General features: G+C 46.4%; 2 protein-coding genes across 3 annotated transcripts in view; one reads left to right on the top strand and one right to left on the bottom strand.

Moving 5' to 3' along the window:
- LOC139347153 (enoyl-CoA delta isomerase 2-like) overlaps window positions 1-11,074 on the bottom strand; it is a 14,246-nt gene extending 3,172 nt beyond the window's left edge. The window contains exons 1-4 of one of the 2 annotated variants that reach the window (XM_070986638.1): window positions 10,228-11,074; window positions 1,446-1,507; window positions 828-931; window positions 177-275 (exon numbers count right to left, since the gene is read on the bottom strand). In XM_070986638.1, the coding sequence (XP_070842739.1) occupies window positions 177-275; window positions 828-931; window positions 1,446-1,507; window positions 10,228-10,361 (399 nt within the window). In that variant the 5' untranslated portion in view covers window positions 10,362-11,074. Of the gene's footprint in view, window positions 1-176; window positions 276-827; window positions 932-1,445; window positions 1,508-2,771; window positions 2,885-10,227 lie in introns of those variants that run through there. The other variant, XM_070986639.1, reaches the window with a different exon arrangement.
- Window positions 10,650-15,926, top strand: rheb (Ras homolog, mTORC1 binding). The gene is made up of 8 exons (XM_070986643.1): window positions 10,650-10,776; window positions 11,448-11,519; window positions 12,078-12,145; window positions 12,357-12,439; window positions 12,888-12,944; window positions 13,253-13,300; window positions 14,614-14,695; window positions 14,906-15,926. Exons 1-8 carry the CDS (start codon window positions 10,725-10,727, stop codon window positions 14,996-14,998), a joined length of 555 nt encoding a protein of 184 aa, XP_070842744.1. The 5' UTR covers window positions 10,650-10,724; the 3' UTR covers window positions 14,999-15,926.
- The last annotated feature ends 2,248 nt before the right edge of the window (window positions 15,927-18,174 follow it).

The following is an 18,174-nucleotide window of genomic DNA, read 5'->3' as shown; positions in this document are numbered from 1 at the left end:
ATAACCACTTTCAAACACCTGTGACGCTTCCTCTACATGCATTCATGTACCCTTCATACCTGCACTCCCAGCTCCTGTACATATTCATACATTCACATGTTAAAGCGCCTCGGTCTGATTCACCTGCTGCTGCTGCGTTTCTATTGGCTGACAGTGACGAGAACACGCTGCTGTACCTGCGAGACGGAGCCCAGAGAATTCCACGCGTCCCATTTCACCTTTTTGACAAATTCCAGCATGCCCGGTTTGGGAGTGTTGCAGGGGCCCTGAGTGGCCTGCAGGAGGAGGAGGAGGAGGAGGAGGAGGAGGAGGAGGAGGTTAAATGTGTAAAACCTGAGAAAGAGCTGGTGTTAAAGACGCTGAGCGTCATTCACAGCTTCTGTGAGATGAAAGACTTAAAACGCAGACGATCCTTTGAGATCAGTCCGACACACAGGAAGGAGTCAGAACAGATCTGAGATCAGTTTAACGGGCATCAGGTCACCTTCTTCCACAGCGTTTACTTTCATTTCACATGACTAAAGACCTGACAGACATGAAACTTTAAACATTATTTTAATTAGAGTTGAACTCTGTAGAAAAGTAAATGAATGTTTTATGAGAACGTCCCCCTGCTGCCCTGAGGGCTTCCAACACGCTCGATCACATCGACCAGTGAGTACACGAAGTACTGACAGTCAGTACTTTCCATCACAGGTCAGAGAGGTGAGTCGCTTTGGCAAACAGAGAAGAGGAGAGATGCTGCGAAGGTAAACACTGAGACGCCCGGAGCACCCGGAGCACCCGGAGACGCCCGGAGCGCCCGGAGCGCCCGGAGCACCTCCCACCTGTTTGAAGAGAGCGTAGATCTTCAGCTTGAACTCGATGCCCGGGTCGTTCTTCAGCGTCGCCAGTTTGCTCTTGGCCTGCTCGAACTGCTCCACCGTCACACCTGAACACACCGAGCGACAGCGTCACCGTCAGCACGGAGCTGAAACGACTCACTCACTTCACATCATTTGGCGTACCGCTCATGTCACAAAACGCTTTGATTGGTGGGTTTTTCTTCCTATCAGCTTGTCAGTCAGACATATAGTACTCTGGATTATTCTAGTCTGGATGAAAGCAAACAAAAATAAGTCTGAGGGATATAAAACATCAGACAATAGAGAGGAAGTGTCTCGGGGTCTGAGGTGCTGTACGTGTTCTCCAGCTGATGGAGAAGCGACACATCCTCACAGAAATCTGGAGGTTTTTGTCACTATTGCTTCTTGATCAATAACCGAAGCCATAATTTGATCCTGAAAACATTAGATTATTTTTCTGTTGGTTGACTCAAAGCAGCTGTGCTGTTCTGCCAAACCTTCCTCCTTCTGTCCTAACCATGGGAAAATAACCGCCGACGCCATTTTTTAACTCCAAACCTGAACCGGATCAGCTCCAAACCTGTGGCGGCAGGTACTCACCCATCAGAGGAGAGGCTGTGGTGTGGAGCGTCAGACTGGGAACGCTGCAGAGTCGCAGCAAACTGGTGGCGGAGAAGAAAACAGGCACTGTGTCACCTTTCAATGGTCTGAGACGTCACATCCCAACGTTTCCCTGCTGATAAGAGAGCTGATAACGATAATGACTGATCTTTTCCCCACATCTCAATCTGCAGAATGAGATAACGTCGAGTTTTCTAACGACTGTCACACTGTGGTCGACCTCATCCAGCGTTTGGATTCACAACAAAGTGGATTGACTGCGTGAAGGAGTGAAGACGTTGTTGTAAAGAGTCTCTTTCCATCGTGTCAATATTAGAGCTGCAAATGATTCATCCATTAATCACTTTCAGCCGTTTTAAATGCAGAAATCCAACATGTCTGCTGGTCGTGTGTCTGGGTGCCGAAGAAGAATGAAAGCGAAGATCAGCTGCAGCTTCATCAACACATGAAGCTAATTTAGCTGATTTATAGATTGAAGTGGAACCAACAATTAGTCTCATTATTGATCAATTTCACTCTGATTGGTTAGTTCACCGTTTGGTGGGTACAACATCAGAACATGGTGAAAATCACTGTGTCCCACAGCCCACAATGATGCGTTCACATGTCTTGATCTGTCCAACAAGAAGACAGTCGGCTCAGAGCAGAGGACGAAGAGGAGCAGGACAGGCACATTTCAGAGGCTTCAGTGTTTTCACCTGAATATCACGATGAACTGGTTCTTCTGATCCAGACCTCAGGACAGAAACCAGCACTCGTGTTTGCTCACTGATCCAATTAATGAGCCAACGCAGAGTGAGCTGCAGGTTATGATCCTGCTCTGGGAATCTGGAGCAAAGTTCACAGCTAGCACAGCTAGCACAGCCAGCTAGAGCTGCTTTCTTTGCTAGCATGACCGCTCCTGTTAGAAATAACCCGTGAATTCTGCTCCGTTACTTAAACCCGGTGGGAGCTTCACGTTCACGCAGTCATTCACCACATTGGCACAGCTCTGACAGCGACTGTGCAAAGTTTGGCAGCTGCAGCCACAGACACTCATGCTAGCTGGTTAGCTTCTCTTACGATCACTCAGTTAGCTATCCTGCTATCAAGTGCGTGCAAAGCTGCTAACAAGCGAACAGCAGAGTTGCAGTTAGTTAAAGAAACATTTCACTGTCATACAGCCCTGAGTGCCTTTGAGGACGCTAGCAGAGCCAATCTAACTCGTAGCAACACTGAGGAGGTCACAGTAACCTCACTTGACCCATCGGAGGAGTACAGTTGGCGTCAAAACCACCAAAAACAGCTTCAGTGTCTGATTCTCACCTTCTTAATTTCCCTAAACGCCAGGGAGCGGACAGTCTGAGGGCGGCGCCGGCCATTTGAACCTGGAGACGAGGAGGTCCAAAGTGCGGGAGGACGGACTGAGGGAGGAAGAGCCAACAAGCGGCTGGGCTTATTGATCTAAATATCGATAGTATCGATACCAAGGTGTCTATCGGTATGGGATCGATACCAGCGTGATGAGATCGATACTTTTATTGCAGCGTCTCGTCTATACGTCCAGAAAACTACTCGAATTTCTTCACAGAGTTCAAGAGAGCAGCTTCACTCCAAGTCTGTCTGTGCCGTGTGCTACAGCTCACCTCTATCTGCTGAGTGATAGTCTCTGTGTCTCTGTCTGCCTCTCTCTCTCTCTCTCTCTCTCCATCTGTCTGTCTCTGCCTGTCTCTGCCTCTCTCTCTCTCTCTCTCTCTCTGTCTCTCTGCCTCTCTCTCTCTCTCTCTCTGTCTCTCTCTCTCTCTCTGTCTCTCTGCCTCTCTCTCTCTCTCTCTCTCTCTGTCTCTCTCTCTCTCTCTCTCCATCTGTCTGTCTCTGTCTCTGTGTCTGTCTGCCTCTCTCTCTCTCTCTCTCTCTCTCTCTCTCTCTCTCCGTCTGTCTGCCTCTCTCTCTCTCCATCTCTCTCTCTCTCTGTCTGTCTGTCTGTCTCTCTCTCTCTGTCTCTCTCTCTCTGTCTCTCTGTTTCTCTCTCTCTCTCTCTCTCTGTCTCTCTCTCTGTCTGTCTCTGTCTCTCTCTCTGTCTGTCTCTCTCTCTCTCTCTGTCTCTCTCTCTGTCTGTCTGTCTGTCTGTCTGTCTGTCTCTCTGTCTGTCTCTCTCTCTCTCTCTCTCTGTCTCTCTCTCTCTCTGTCTCTCTGTTTCTCTCTCTCTGTCTCTCTCTCTGTCTCTCTCTCTCTGTCTGTCTCTCTCTCTCTCTCTCTGCTGTGTGTTAATCTCTCTCTCTCTCTCTCTCTCTCTCTCTCTGTCTCTCTCTCTCTCTCTGTCTCTCTCTCTCTCTGTCTCTCTGTTTCTCTCTCTCTGTCTCTCTCTCTGTCTCTCTCTCTCTCTCTCTGTCTCTGTCTCTCTCTCTGTCTCTCTCTCTCTGTCTGTCTCTCTCTCTCTCTCTCTCTCTCTCTCTCTCTCTCTGAGCGCATGCGTGAGCGTGGAGTGAGCGTGGAAGTGAGTGGAAGAAGTCGTGAGTGAGTTTTCTAACTTTGCTATTTTTCTTTCTGTTTTGGCTTTTGAATGTGTTGATTTCTTGCTTTAGTTGTCGTTATCAGTTGTTTTTTGGGTTAGTCTGAGTCTCTTTTGGCTCGGTTTGGTGGTGGGCTGGCAGTCGGGCACCATGCCCGTTGTCAGTAGTCAGGTGGAGCTGGAGAAGCTGACCCGCCGACATGCGGTGAAGATATCACCGACTGTCGGCTGTTCAGTGGAGGAGGCCGGCTGTGCTGTTGGAGAGGTTGTGGGCTATGAGAGCGTCAAATCTGCCTCTCGCATGAACAGCGCCATCGTCATCTTTCTAGACGATGTTTCGAAAGTGGAAAAACTGGTTGAACATGGCGTTGTGATCCGTGACACTTTCACCCCCGTGCTCCCGCTGGTTAGTCCAGCAAAAAAGATAATTATTTCAAACGCGCCGCCGTTTATTAAAAACGAAGACTTGGCTAAAGAGCTGTCGCGCTATGGACAGCTAGTGTCCCCCATTAAGATGGTCCTGCTGGGCTGTAAGTCTCCCAAGCTGAAGCACGTAGTTTGTCACAGGAGACAAGTCTTCATGATCCTGAAGGACAGCACGAAGGAGCTGAACCTAACCTTCAGCTTTAAGGTGGAAGGGTTCGGCTACGTCGTGTTTGCTTCTTCAGAAAGTATGAAATGTTTTGGTTGCGGTGCTGAGGGACACTTGGTGCGGTCCTGCCCTGAGGCCGCGGAGCGCGTCGCGTCGGCAGTGCCGCCCGTGGAGCGGGCCACGGCTCCAGTGGCGGAGCGGGCCACAGCTCCGGTGGCCGACCGGGTCGCGGAGCGGGACGCGGGTATGGCGGGCGGCCGGGGGTCAGACTCGCTGGGCGAACTAAGGTCTTGTGAGAAAACAAAAGAGATAGTGGTAGACGTGCAGGACAGGGAGCAGAATGTGCAGGGTGAAACCGAGAATGGAAACACAATAGAAAACAAAGGAAATGTCCAGACCAGTGAGAAAGCAGATAAAAAGAAAGAGAACAGAAACAAAGGAAGCTGCAGTCAGATCGTTGACAGTGTGATCAGTGAGGTGCTGATGGAGGCAGACCTGTCTGATGAAATAAGTCCTTCTAATAATTCTGGTAAAAGAAAGAACAGCAGTGACAAAGGACAGAGTGGAGCTAAGACCAAGAGAGCGATGGAGGAGCTGTCTGATAATGAGGATGCATGTGAATGGACGCCCTCACAGGAGGACGAGACAGTGTCCTATCCTCTAGAGAAAATTAAAAGGTTCCTGGTTGAAACTAAAGGCCAAAGGGCAGTTAAACCTGAACTGGTTTTTCCAGATCTCAGAGGTTTTGTCAGGTCTGTGACTCAGCTGAGGAAGGAAAGCGATGCCTTCAGTGAGCAAGAGGTTTACCGGCTGAAGAAGATGGTGACCAGAATCAGAGCTCAGCTCATTGAAGAAGATGAATAAATCAAAGATGTCTGTCCACATACTGCTGGTATGTGTTTTAGTTGCTGTGACAGTCTTTTCCTTCATCATGTGTGATTTAACTCTTGGTTCATAGAACATCAATGGAGCCAGAAGTGCTGCGAAAAGAGCTTCCCTGTTCAAACTGTTTGAAATCAAAAAACTAGATGTGGTGTTTGTGCAGGAGACCCACAGTGACACTGTGAATGAAAGGGAGTGGAGGAAGGAGTGGCCTGGACAAGTCTTTCTCAGCCACAAACTGTCCAACAGTGGTGGAGTCGGGCTGCTGTTCTTGAGGGGCTTCACTCCCTGTTCTGTGGAGGTGGAGGAGATCATGTGTGGTCATTTTAAAAGTAAAAGCACAGTACGAAAATGTCAACATGGTTTTTATTGTTGTTTATGCTCCAGTTCGGAGCGTTGACAGAATGAGTTTTTTAAACGTTTTATTTGATGTTCTTCACAACTGCACTGATGAGTTCTTGTTTCTGGGAGGTGATTTTAACTGCACAGAAAACACCAAACTAGACAGGAATCACCTGGAGCCTCACCCTGCTTCATCTGCCAGACTCAAGCGTCTCATTGAAACCTGCGAGCTGAAAGATGTTTGGAGAGGTTTTAACAGGACGGACCGGCAGTACACCTGGAGTCACTCCAGAGACAACTCACTATCATTGGCCAGACTTGATCGATTTTACTGTTTTAAACATCATTTTAATATTTTTAAATCATGTCGGATCGTTCCTGTTGGCCTTTCTGATCATTGTCTTGTTCAGTGCTCCTTTTATATCCAAAATGTGAAGGTACGCAGTGCATATTGGCATTTTAATACTGGGCTTTTACATGACAAATCTTTTAGAGAAGCTTTTGAGTATTTATGGGTTTTACACAGAGAGAACAAATCCTCCTTTTCCTCAGTGCAGCAGTGGTGGGATGTCGGAAAGAGTCAAATAAAACAGTTTTGTCAACAGTATACTCGCAATGTCACCAAGCACATTACCAGATCTCTTCAGGATCTGGAGACTGAGGTGGTAGAACTACAGAATGTAGTTGATTCTACGGGAAATCAAGGGCATATTGAAGCCCTTAAATCCAAAAAGGCTGCCTTAGCCAACCTGTTGGGCCTGACAGCACAGGGCGCTCTGATCCAGTCACGGTTCATGAGCGCCTCTGAAGTGGATGCCCCATCTCGTTTCTTCTTTGGTCTGGAGCGGAAGAACGGTCAGAGGAAGGTCATCCACTCTCTGCGATCCGGTAGCGGATCTCCAATCACAGACACTCCGGAGCTATGCAGATATGCCACGAACTTCTACAAAGAACTTTTTAAAAACGAATTTGTAGAGGACGTTGAGCTGGCTGGAGAATTTTATGCTGGACTGCCTCAGGTGGAGGCCGACAGCAATGCAGTGTTGGATGCAGAGCTGTCCATGAATGAGCTGTACACTGCTCTCATGGGCCTCGCAAACGGCAAAGCTCCCGGAATTGACGGACTACTGGCAGAATTTTATAAATCGTTCTGGTCAGTGGTTGGTGAAGACCTGTTGGAGGTTTTTCAGGACAGTCTGAATACAGGACGACTGCCGCTGAGCTGCAGGAGGGCAGTGATCACTTTGCTGCCAAAGAAGGGTGACCTGCAGGAGCTGAGGAACTGGAGACCTGTCTCTCTGCTGTGTGGCGACTACAAAATCCTCTCCAAGACTCAGAGAGGTGATGAGTGGGGTCATCCATGTTGACCAAACTTACTGTGTGCCCGGCAGGTTAATAAGTGATAACATCACTCTCATTCGGCATGTTTTGGACGTCTCTAGCTCATTGGGTATTGATGTTGGTCTTATTTCCATAGACCAAGAAAAGGCTTTTGACCGGGTTGAACATCAGTATCTGTGGCAGACACTGAGTGCTTTTGGGTTCAGCTCAGGTTTTATAGCCAAGATCCAGGTACTGTACCGTGATATTGCGAGTATACTGAAAATAAATGGTGGCTTGGCTGCGCCTTTTAGTGTGCAGAGGGGGGTGCGGCAGGGCTGCTCTCTTTCCGGCATGTTGTACACACTGGCTGTTGAACCTCTCCATAAGCTCAGAAAGGAGCTCACTGGTGTTCGCTTTCCAGGTTGTGATTCAGCTGTTAAACTTTCGGCCTATGCTGACGATGCCATTGTGATTAGTAATAATCAGAACGACATTTTAACAAGATCTCCTCTGCGAAGGTGAACTGGGGAAAAAGCGAAGCATTGATGGGTGGAAAGAAGCAGCTGGATAGTCTAGCTCTACCAGGAGGGCTGACCTGGAAAAAAGGAGGGATAAAATATTTAGGAGTGTTTTTAGGTGAAGAATCGTTTTTAGAAAAGAACTGGGAGAACGTTTTAGAGAAAATTAAGGGTCGTCTGACAAGGTGGGAATGGCTCTTGCCAAGCATGTCCTACAGAGGGAGGACACTCGTGATAAATAATCTGGTGTCCTCCTCATTATGGCACAGATTAGCCTGTGTGGATCCTCCTTCAAACCTGCTGTCAAAAATTCAAGCTATTCTTGTTGATTTTTTTTGGGATAAGCTGCATTGGGTTCCACAGGCTGTTCTGTTCCTTCCAAAAGAAGAAGGGGGACAAGGACTGATACACCTGGTCAGCAGAGGAGCTGCTTTCCGCCTTCAACACATCCAGAGACTCCTGTTTGGACCAAAAGACTTGGTGTGGCGACCACTGGCATGGGTGCTGCTGAGGCAGTTCGGCAATCTGGGACTGCAGGATTCTCTTTTCCTCATGGATTTTAAGACTCTGAAGTTCCAGACCTTGCCTCCTTTCTACCGTGGAGTCTTCACAGTGTGGAGAATGATGGAGATAGACAGAACCACTGAGACTGCCGTCACAGACTTATGCTGCAGAGCAGGGATTCTGACCCTTGGATCGGTGGTGTCCATAGCTGGACCTTCACTGGACAATGCAGCTGCTCTAGCAGCTGGCCTGGGGGTGAGATCCTTGAGGATCACCAGCAAGCTGCTGGAGCACTGGAGACACCATCTGACAGGACATGAATGGACGCTGCTGAGAGAATACAGCGAAGGTTTTATTGTGCCTCACACAGACGATCCTTTTCCTTCTCTATGTGTTCGTCCCAGATTTGAAAATTGTGCTGGTGCTTTTTTAGATGAAAAATGTCGAACTTTTTTAAACTTGGAGGAGCTAAACGGTAAAAAACTGTACAAAATGATGGTTAAATGTCTTAACAAAAGTAAACTGAAGGATTGGGTTGACACACCTTGGCGAGGTCACCTGGGCCTGGGAGACGACGTCAAGCCGGCTTGGAGGGTTTTATACAAGGCTCCACTGACAAAGAAGGTGGCAGATCTACAGTGGAGAATTTTACACGGGATCGTGGCAGTCAATGCTTTTCTCTGTGTCATTGATCCAGGTCTGAGTAACAGGTGTCCTTTTTGTCCCAGCAGAGAGACAGTGTTCCACTGTTACTCAGAGTGTCCTCGCCTTGTGCCTCTGTTTGAACTGTTAGAAAGCCTGTTCAGAAAGTTGGGAGAAGTTTTCTCCAAGCAGAGCTTCATTCTGGGTTTTAAGTACAAAAAGTCTGAGAAACACAAATGTCAACTGATGAATTTCATCTTGAGACAATCAAAGATGTCCATTTACGTCAGCAGGAAGAAAAAGATTGATGATTCAGTAGACGTTGATGTTAAGCTGTTGTTCACCAGGATGGTGAAGGCCAGAATAACGATTGACTTTAATTATTACAGAGTGATGAAAGATGTGGATCAGTTCAGCCTAAAATGGACTCATGGTGACGTTTTGTGTTCAGTCAAAGAAAACCAGCTGATCTTCTCTGAGGAGATGATGTGACTCACTTATTCTTTTGAGTTTTTTATTTAGTTGGTTATTTGTTTTATATATTTATTTATGTTTTGCTTTCTTTTTTTTTTTTTTTGTTACTTATTTAATTATTTTGTGTGTGTGTGTGTGTGTGTGTGTGAGTGTTTTTGAAGATGGTTGTATTTTTTTGCAAATGTTGTGTTGATGAAAAAAACTGATGAAATAAAGTCAGTTTCAAAAATCAAATCTCTCTCTCTCTCTCTCTCTCTCTCTCTCTCTCTCTCTCTCTCTCTCTCTCTGTCTCTCTCTCTCTCTCTGTCTCTCTCTCTCTCTCTCTCTCTCCGTTCAGACAGTTAGTAGGTCAGAGGAGAAGTGCAATAAAGGGGAAACGTGTCAACATTACTGTTCCTAAACAAACACAGTTAAATCTGTTTTCAACATGGGAACTGAACCAAAGGGAAACTTTCTCGGAGGACTTGTGAGCAAAGAGCCAAATGAGAGCCGATTGTAGATGACGTTTTTCTGTGTGCAATGTCAAGTATTTTCTGTTGTGTTGTTTATTTTGATATATTTATATTTTTGTTAGATTATTTTACTATTTTTGTAAAAACATAGTTAATGTTTATTTGCCAAAAGTCTTTGTCCTGTGTTTTATCATAATCATAATCAACCACCTAAAGGCAAGATCACAAAATTATTCACTGATCATGACATTTCAAGTAAAAAGTATCGCTGGCGAACTGGTGTACATTAACACCACACTGTCCGTACAGACCATTTTACACGCAAAGTTACAAGAAAAACATGTACAAAAAGTATCAGAAGGGAGTATAAATATAACACTGGTGCATAAGAAATAATCAGAAACACAATTAGCGTTGATCGCCTTTTTGTCCTTCAGGCCTTAGAATTCAGAATCAACTCTTTATGTCTGCAAAGTCTTCTGTTGATTTATTTGACGACAATTTAACAGGAAACGTGTTTAACTTTGTTACTCAGACCCACCTAGTCACATGTTCTGCCTTTTTTCTCCGTGAAGTTACATCCTGTTTGTAAATCTTCATGTTTTTATTGGAGCCTTTATTCTCGGTAACCTCTCCAACGAATATCGCGCCGTTAAATGATCTGATCACGGACATATCAATCACTGAACCTTGGGGAGGCTGCAGCTCGTCATCTGCCGTAAATGAGCAGAGCAGCTGCTGCTTCCACCGCTGCTCCCGCCCACTCTGGTGCACTCTGCTCTTCTATTGGCTCAAAGTACACGTCGTTCAATCTCATTTGTCGAATGCACGAGGGCTTCTAGATCGACTGTCAGCGGGTGCGTCCTTTTTAAACAAATGGGATCGCACGCTCACGCCGAATACCCGCCTCCGAGCGTGTGCGTAGCCAATCAGCGTTGAGCGCTCATTAATAATGCGGTGAGTCCGAGCTGCTCCGGGTAGAGATGATGCAGGAGCTCTGATGCTCTGTCCGCCTGTCTGGATGCCTGAAATAAGACCATGCCGCAGCCAAAATCCCGGAAAATTGCCGTGCTGGGTTACAGATCGGTGGGTAAGTCCTGGTCATGCTCTGTCCGGCCGTAAATAACCGCATCAGGCGGGGTGGGACTGTGGCGCGTGCCCATCTGAAGCCACGCATCTACTATTAGTTGACGTGAAGCATGTTCTCCGGGAATTTCTGGACTGTCCTTCCTCTCATCGGTCCACAGGACACCACAAACACAACGTGCACCCAGAGGACAGCTGCCTCTGTCTTCACAGACCCTAACCCTGCTCTGAAAGAAGAGGTCTGAAGAGATGAGCAGCCAAACTCACAGCCAGCTTCCGTCCGCACGCCCAGAACCATGTACGAGCTGGGATTGGTCAGCTGACAGCCAATCAGATCATAGGGCAGGTGTGGTCCTGATGCTGCAGCTGAGAGCATCATGGCTGACAATCCAGGCAGGCTCCCTGTGTTTCACCTGGAGCACACCTTCACAGGTTACTGACAGAATAGGTTTGTCCCAGACGTCTCAGAGACGGACGCTTGAAGATGTCTGCTGGACTCGAGGACCAGGATCTGCTGTTAAACAGCCAGTTAAACACAGAAAGAAGAAAAGTGTCTGCGTTTGTGTTGTCCATTAATACTACTGATGAGTTAACTCTGTGTGTGTGTGTGTGTGTGTGTGTGTGTGTGTGTGTGTGTGTGTGTGTGTGTGTGTGTGTGTGTGTGTGTGCTTCCAGGGAAGTCTTCTCTCACCATCCAGTTTGTGGAGGGACAGTTTGTCGACTCTTATGATCCCACTATAGAGAACAGTAAGTGTGTGTGTGTGCATGTGTGCGTGTGTGTGCTTGTGTGTGTTATTGAAGGTTGTGTTATTTACCGCACCTTTATAAAACTGAGCTGGAACGTCTTTTACAACATTAAATGTTGTCTGTCCAGCTTTTCACAGACCCTGAACTAACCACAGACACTGAACTAACCACAGACACTGAACTAACCACAGACCCTGAACTAACCACAGACACTGAACTAACCACAGACCCTGAACTAACCACAGACCCTGAACTAACCACAGACACTGAACTAACCACAGACACTGAACTAACCACAGACACTAAACTAACCACAGACCCTGAACTAACCACAGACCCTGAACTACCCACAGACGCCGGACTGTCCTGCTCATCTTAGGGACAGTGAACTAACCACACCTGTGTCAGTGGGCCTCTGGATGAGGTTTTCTTGCTGCTTCTTCTTCTTCGTCCTCTTCTTCTTCTTCTCCTCCCCCTTCTTCTTCTTCGTCTGTTTCTTGCTCGTGGACGCTCTCCTTCCTCTCCACAGCGCTAACGTGCTGCCTGTGTGTCTCTCAGCGTTTACTAAGACGATGACGGTGAACGGTCAGGAATACAACCTGCAGCTGGTGGACACGGCCGGTCAGGTGAGCTCATCTTCAGGTGCAAAGTGTTTTTATTTGTATGTGAAGAGCAGAGCAGCCACAGCTTCACGTGTGACCGTCAAGTCATGGTGTATTAAAACACACATTTAGCCTTCTGTCTTATCTTATCTTACCTTATCTTAAAACGTGTTTGTGTGTGTGTGTGTGTGTGTGTGTGTGTGTGTGTGTGTGTGTGTGTGTGTGCACGCTGTAGGACGAATACTCCATCTTCCCTCAGAGTTACACCATCGATGTCGACGGTTACATCCTCATCTACTCTGTAACGTCGTATAAAAGGTGGGCACACTCCTTCTCTCTTTCATTTTTCTCCATTTATTCTTTTAATCCCTCTTTTTGATTCTCTTCCTTCGTCTGCTGATTTTCTCTTGTCTATTCTGTTTCTTGCTCTTTCTCCTCTGACTTTTAGCTGCCATCTATAAATTCTTCACAGCCTCTTTCTGATTATTCTTTCTATGAAACCAGTGAATTTGGTGGAATTCTGGGAAATTTGCTGGTTTTAATGTTTCATATTCCACTTTTTTCAGCCGTGCCACCTTCTCTTTCTTCTCTTCTCTCTCTGTCTGGTTGACGAGTTAATTGACTTCAGAGGAAACAGCCGACATGTTTAACGAGCTCTGCGAAGGAACAGCTCATTAACACTGTTGCCATGGTGATTAACTGCTCGTTCCCATTGACCATATATGGTGACAGTCATTCAGTGTGTTGTTGTTGTGTCTCTGTGTAGTTTCGAAGTGGTCAGAGTTATCCATGAGAAGCTGCTGGACATGGTGGGAAACGTCCAGTATGTACACACACACACACACACACACACACACACACAGATGTCAAATGAACAACCAGAATTTGTACGCGGATTTACAGATGCTGAACTGAAGCAGCGTTCAGGTGTGTGACAGATGTGTGACTGCAGAGTCAGTTTTGTGCAATAGGAGAGAAGTCATATGAATGGATTTTGGGACAACAGTTCCCACAATGCCGAGGATGTTGCTGAATTAGTCGTTAGCAGCTTCTGTTAGCATCGTAAACATGAACATACAAACAGCAAAGTTGTGTTCTGTGAGGGAAACGCTTCTCTTTGTTTCTCTCCAGGGTGCCAATTATTTTGACTGGGAACAAGAAAGACTTGCACATGGAGAGGTGAGACATTTTATCACACACACACACACACACACACACACACACACACACACACACACACACACACACACACACACGTAGTTAAGCTGCTGACATGGATGCTCACGTCGGTCAGTTGATCAGATTAGAAGGCTTTGTTCAGATTCATGGTCCCCACAGGATGAAACACAAATGAGAAGTTTAGAGACATCACGTCACCTGAACATCACCTGAACCTCACCTGAACCTCACCTGAACATCACCTGAACCTCACCTGAACCTCACCTGAACATCACCTGAACCTCACCTGAACATCACCTGAACCTCACCTGAACATCACCTGAACCTCACCTGAACATCACCTGAACCTCACCTGAACCTCACCTGAACCTCACCTGAACCTCACCTGAACATCACCTGAACCTCACCTGAACATCACCTGAACATCACCTGAACATCACCTGAACATCACCTGAACCTCACCTGAACATCACCTGAACCTCACCTGAACATCACCTGAACCTCACCTGAACCTCACCTGAACCTCACCTGAGCAACGGAAACATAATGTTGACTGGACTGCAGCACGTGTGTCAGACTGTTTTCACAGGACAAAGGTGATGTGGTTCAAACACACACACACACACACACACACGCACACATTCAGTCATTCGAGCGTCAGTGTTAGCCTTCAGTGAATGGACACTGCTGCAGTCTGTGTGTGTGTGGTGTGTGTGCGTGTGTGCGTGTGTGTGTGTGTGTGTGTGTGTGTGTGTGTGTGTGTGTGTGTGTGTGTGTGTGTGTGCAGGCTTCTCTGGTCCAATCAGAGCAGTGAGAAAAGGCTTTCACAGCTTAGGAAGTGATGAGAGCGAAAGAGAAGAAGAAGAGAAAGCAGGAAGAAACGGACAAAAAACGAGTAAACGCGGACGTGAAGAACAAATAAGAAGGAAGAGAGGAAGAAAAGGTCACGACCTGATACTCTGTGACACACAGACCGCTCAGCAGAAGACCTGATCAGGGATCAGACTGATGTGAGGCGTCTGGATCAGGACACGGCGTGAAAATCTGACGCTCCGTGTTCTCGTCTGCTTTCATCTGTTGGACGTCAGTAAATCAGAAAAACTTTGTTCCAAAGTGCATCACAGACAGAAAGAGCTGAAGGTACACCCCCCAAAACAGCAAAAAAGACTTTTAGAGAATGAAACAGTAAGAACGAATCATCATTAACTGACCCTGACCGAACGTCAGGCTGGTTTTTCATTGGCTGACGCCTGCTGTACAGTGTGTGAATGTGTGACATCAGTGCAGAGCTGCTGTTTGCTGTCGTTGTGCAGAGTGATCAGTTTCGAGGAGGGGAAAGCTCTGGCCGAGTCGTGGAACGCCGCCTTCCTCGAGTCTTCAGCCAAAGAAAACCAGGTGAGGACGGAGACGGAAACAGGAGAACAAAAAAAATCAGCTGATTTTCCCAGAAGAACATTTGTTTTTCAGTTTTCAGGCTGATTCTGATATTTTTCTTTGGTTTTGAAACTGAAAGTTTAAGTCAAACTGGAAATAGTTGCTTGAAAAGTGAAGCCAGTCAAAGTTAATGAGCCTCCGCACTGATTCTGCCTCCTCTGGTGTGTTCAGACAGCGGTGGAGGTGTTCAGGAGGATGATCCTGGAGGTGGAGAAGATGGAGGCAGGTCAGCCGCAGGGGCGGACGCCCTGCTCTATGATGTAGCTTCCAGAAAGTCTGTCCCACCCCCCAGCGACCCCATCACCTGACGGCAGGCAGGAGAGGGCGATTCTGAAGTCTCAGCCTCCACGTCAGTCCTGACATATTCTGTTTACTGAAGTTCAACCAAACTCTGTTCAAAAATCTGCAGATTTAATGCTAACACGCACATGGAACGCTTTTAAACAAACACACACCAAAGCATCATGGGAGTTGTAGTCGTTAAGCGCCGTCAGAATAAGCAGCGATTCACCCTCTAAGCATGTTTCAGCTTCTCAGAGCGACTCTTTGAGGCGAGACTCGTGTGAGCTCAGCGGATGTTTTCAAACTGAGCTGTGATCAGTCGATTTTCAGCAGAGAGCTGGGAGGAAGTTCACTGCTTTGTGTATTTTAATCTATTTTAGAGCTTCTTGCTCCATGAAAGCACAGCAGAGAGCAGACATGGGCAGTTCTGAAAGTTCATACCTACCTTCAAGTGAATTACTGTTCAGCTGGGTCTTCCACGTCTGTACGGTGGCTCGTTAAATTAGCAGGTTTTCAAATGGGCTTCAGTACCATCTTTAATTTGTGTTGCGGACAACCTCGATGTGACTCATCGGTCAAACACGAGAGCAGAACATTCAGACAACAACGGAAAACAATGCATGGACAAACAAATCTGTCTATCATGAAAGGAATTCTTCTTATTAATTAACTGCCATGTTGATTCTGTGGGTGTTGGGATTGTGTCATCAGTTAAAAATGATTTTCAAGGATTTATTTAGGCGACAATAGATGCAGGTGAAGCCCTCACCCCACCCCCACCCCCACCCCCACCCCCCATGGAACTACTCCTCTATATTAAAAACAAAAACACTTTTTATATGTAAGAGAAGAAGAAGCATTTCTGTTTTTATGGTTGTTCTCATTAAAGCTGCCTTCTGTTGTTTGGCTAAAGCTCTGCTCTGTCTTTATTGACACTGATGATGAAGATGACGACGATGATGATCGTCTGTCGTGGTTCAGTCACGGTCCTGACTGCCCGGACGGCTGACAGTGAGGAGGATGCTGTCCCGTGGACGCGTTCATTGCTCTTGAATGATTGAACGAGTCTGTTTAAAGTGTCTCTGTTGGGATCATTTCATGAAGAATGGAGGACAAAGTATTTGTTGACGTACTTCACAGTTAATACTTTATGATACTCCAGAAAAGATGATTAATTATGCGATGACTACGCCTGATCGGAGCCTGGAGTGGTGAGATCGTGACGTGAAAGGCTTCACGGAAACAGATTTCAGGCGTCAGGATGTCAAAGTCGACCTTTAACATCTGTCCACCAGAGTCTCGCGACAGGACGCCGAGTTCAGGTGAGTGTGTGTCGTCAAAGTCGGACTGACTGAGGCCGCGCCCCTAAAAACAGGCCTGCGTCTGATCAGTTTCCGTGTGATTTGAGCTGTTCACACAGTGGAGACAAAACAGATCTGAGTCCATGAGAAAACACAGAGTGTGATTTGGGTCAGTGTCTGCAGCCTGAACGTGACTGAAGGAGGTTCAGGTGTTAAACGTGACCGCGAGGCAGCTCCGAGGCCGTCAGCCAGCAGAGAACACGGAGTTACTAAAACGACATTTTCGACAAAAGTCACTGAATCCAGTCTGTTCAAGCCAAGAGGGACGCTCCTGAACACACACACACACACACACACACACACACACACACACACACACACACACACGTTTCCACAGTAGTTGGGAAAACAGGGCGGGTGGAGGACAACATTAAGAGTATGTTAGAGTGTGGGGACAAAGAGCAAGGGAAGAAATGGACATTCTGTCTTCTAAGGACAGCTGGACAGCACAGACAGCTCTAGGGATAACCAACATCTCCTGTCAATGGATCAAGATGGAGAGTAAAACCAGAAGATGGCAGTAATGCAACATCGTGACGCCAGCTGACATAAAACCTGAAAGAAGAACACTGATCATGTGACCCAGGAGAGCAGGAAGAGGAGCAGAGCTGAAGTCTGAGGCAGGTGAGTGTCAGTCCAACATTTTCATGAGTTTACTGTTAAAGTGTGAGTCAGTTTTCTGCTGTGGACTGTAGAGGACAGACATGTTAGAGTGAAGTCTATGGCAAGCCGTTCCTGTCAGAAATACGCCACATTCAGTCACGTTTCAACTTCATTACGGGGTAAAAAAAAAAAAAAAACGCCGTAAAATCTGAAAAAAACGCCGTTTTTTCAGAAAACGCCAGATTTTACTTTTTGCAGTCCTCCATGAACGCGCCTAAGAAACGCCGTTTTGTGCATCAAAACGCGCGTAAAATACGCGCGTTTTTCTAGTATGATAATAATCTCCACCCTTCTTTTCTCTCAGCCTCTGAATTTGAAGTGTCTGGGCCCAATCGCTGATCAAGACAAGCAGACCAAATCAGTTGAGCACAGATCTCCTTTGTGGCAAAGTTTGTCCTAACTTACCTTGTAGTTTCTTGTAGGTTAATATTTTGGGTGATAGGCAGGAAAATATCCCATAAATTAACTTTGTCGTTATTTTAATTTACTCTTCCATGCATTGTTTATTTATTTCTTTTTGTGGTTAATGCTTCTATGTCATTGTTGATTACGACTGGTTTATCCACTGGGGAATGAAGTGGAGCAGTGGTTAGAGCTCCTGTCCTGTAATCAGTGTTCTTTCAGCATGCAGGTTCAAATCCAGCAACTTTTACAAGTCTGTCATGCACCATGTTGCTGTATTGTGATGTATTTCTGTGGATATAAACCCACTGACTTTGCAGCCCTGTGTTAGTAAATGCAATAAATAAAGTTGATCTTATCTTATCAAGTCAGATTGATTTGGCCTCTTGTGTTTGTGCTGTACACAAGCTTGCAGGCTCCTGCATCCATTCATCTGTCTGTTCATTTGTTGTGTACGGATTTGTCCTGCATTTGTTTCAGTGTGCAGACATGTGGGGTGTGTTATATACAGACCTTTGAATGTGTATTTATTCTTGTGTTGTATAATATGCTTTGATTGTGTGCTTTCTATCTTGTAGAGTCACTGTGTGACTTCAGTTTGGAAAGAACTGATGCTTTGATTTATCCTGATTCAATAAAGGAACATCATGTTACTCTTTGATGTGTATTTATATTTATATTGGATGTGTATTTTATATATAGTCTATGGGAAACTGTCTATCTGATGGTTGC

Source organism: Chaetodon trifascialis, chromosome 18, assembly GCF_039877785.1.
Source record: "Chaetodon trifascialis isolate fChaTrf1 chromosome 18, fChaTrf1.hap1, whole genome shotgun sequence".
In the NCBI taxonomy this organism is placed as follows: domain Eukaryota; kingdom Metazoa; phylum Chordata; class Actinopteri; order Chaetodontiformes; family Chaetodontidae; genus Chaetodon; species Chaetodon trifascialis.
Note: the sequence above shows the minus strand (reverse complement) of the source record. Positions and strands in the feature narration are given on the sequence as shown.

Excerpts from the sequence above, each read along its gene's own strand:
- rheb (XM_070986643.1), top strand. The coding sequence starts at position 10,725 with ATGCCGCAGCCAAAATCCCGGAAAATTGCCGTGCTGGGTTACAGATCG. Across the intron at positions 11,520-12,077 it reads TGATCCCACTATAGAGAACA|CGTTTACTAAGACGATGACG; the intron begins GTAAGTGTGTGT and ends TGTGTCTCTCAG. Across the intron at positions 12,945-13,252 it reads GACATGGTGGGAAACGTCCA|GGTGCCAATTATTTTGACTG; the intron begins GTATGTACACAC and ends GTTTCTCTCCAG.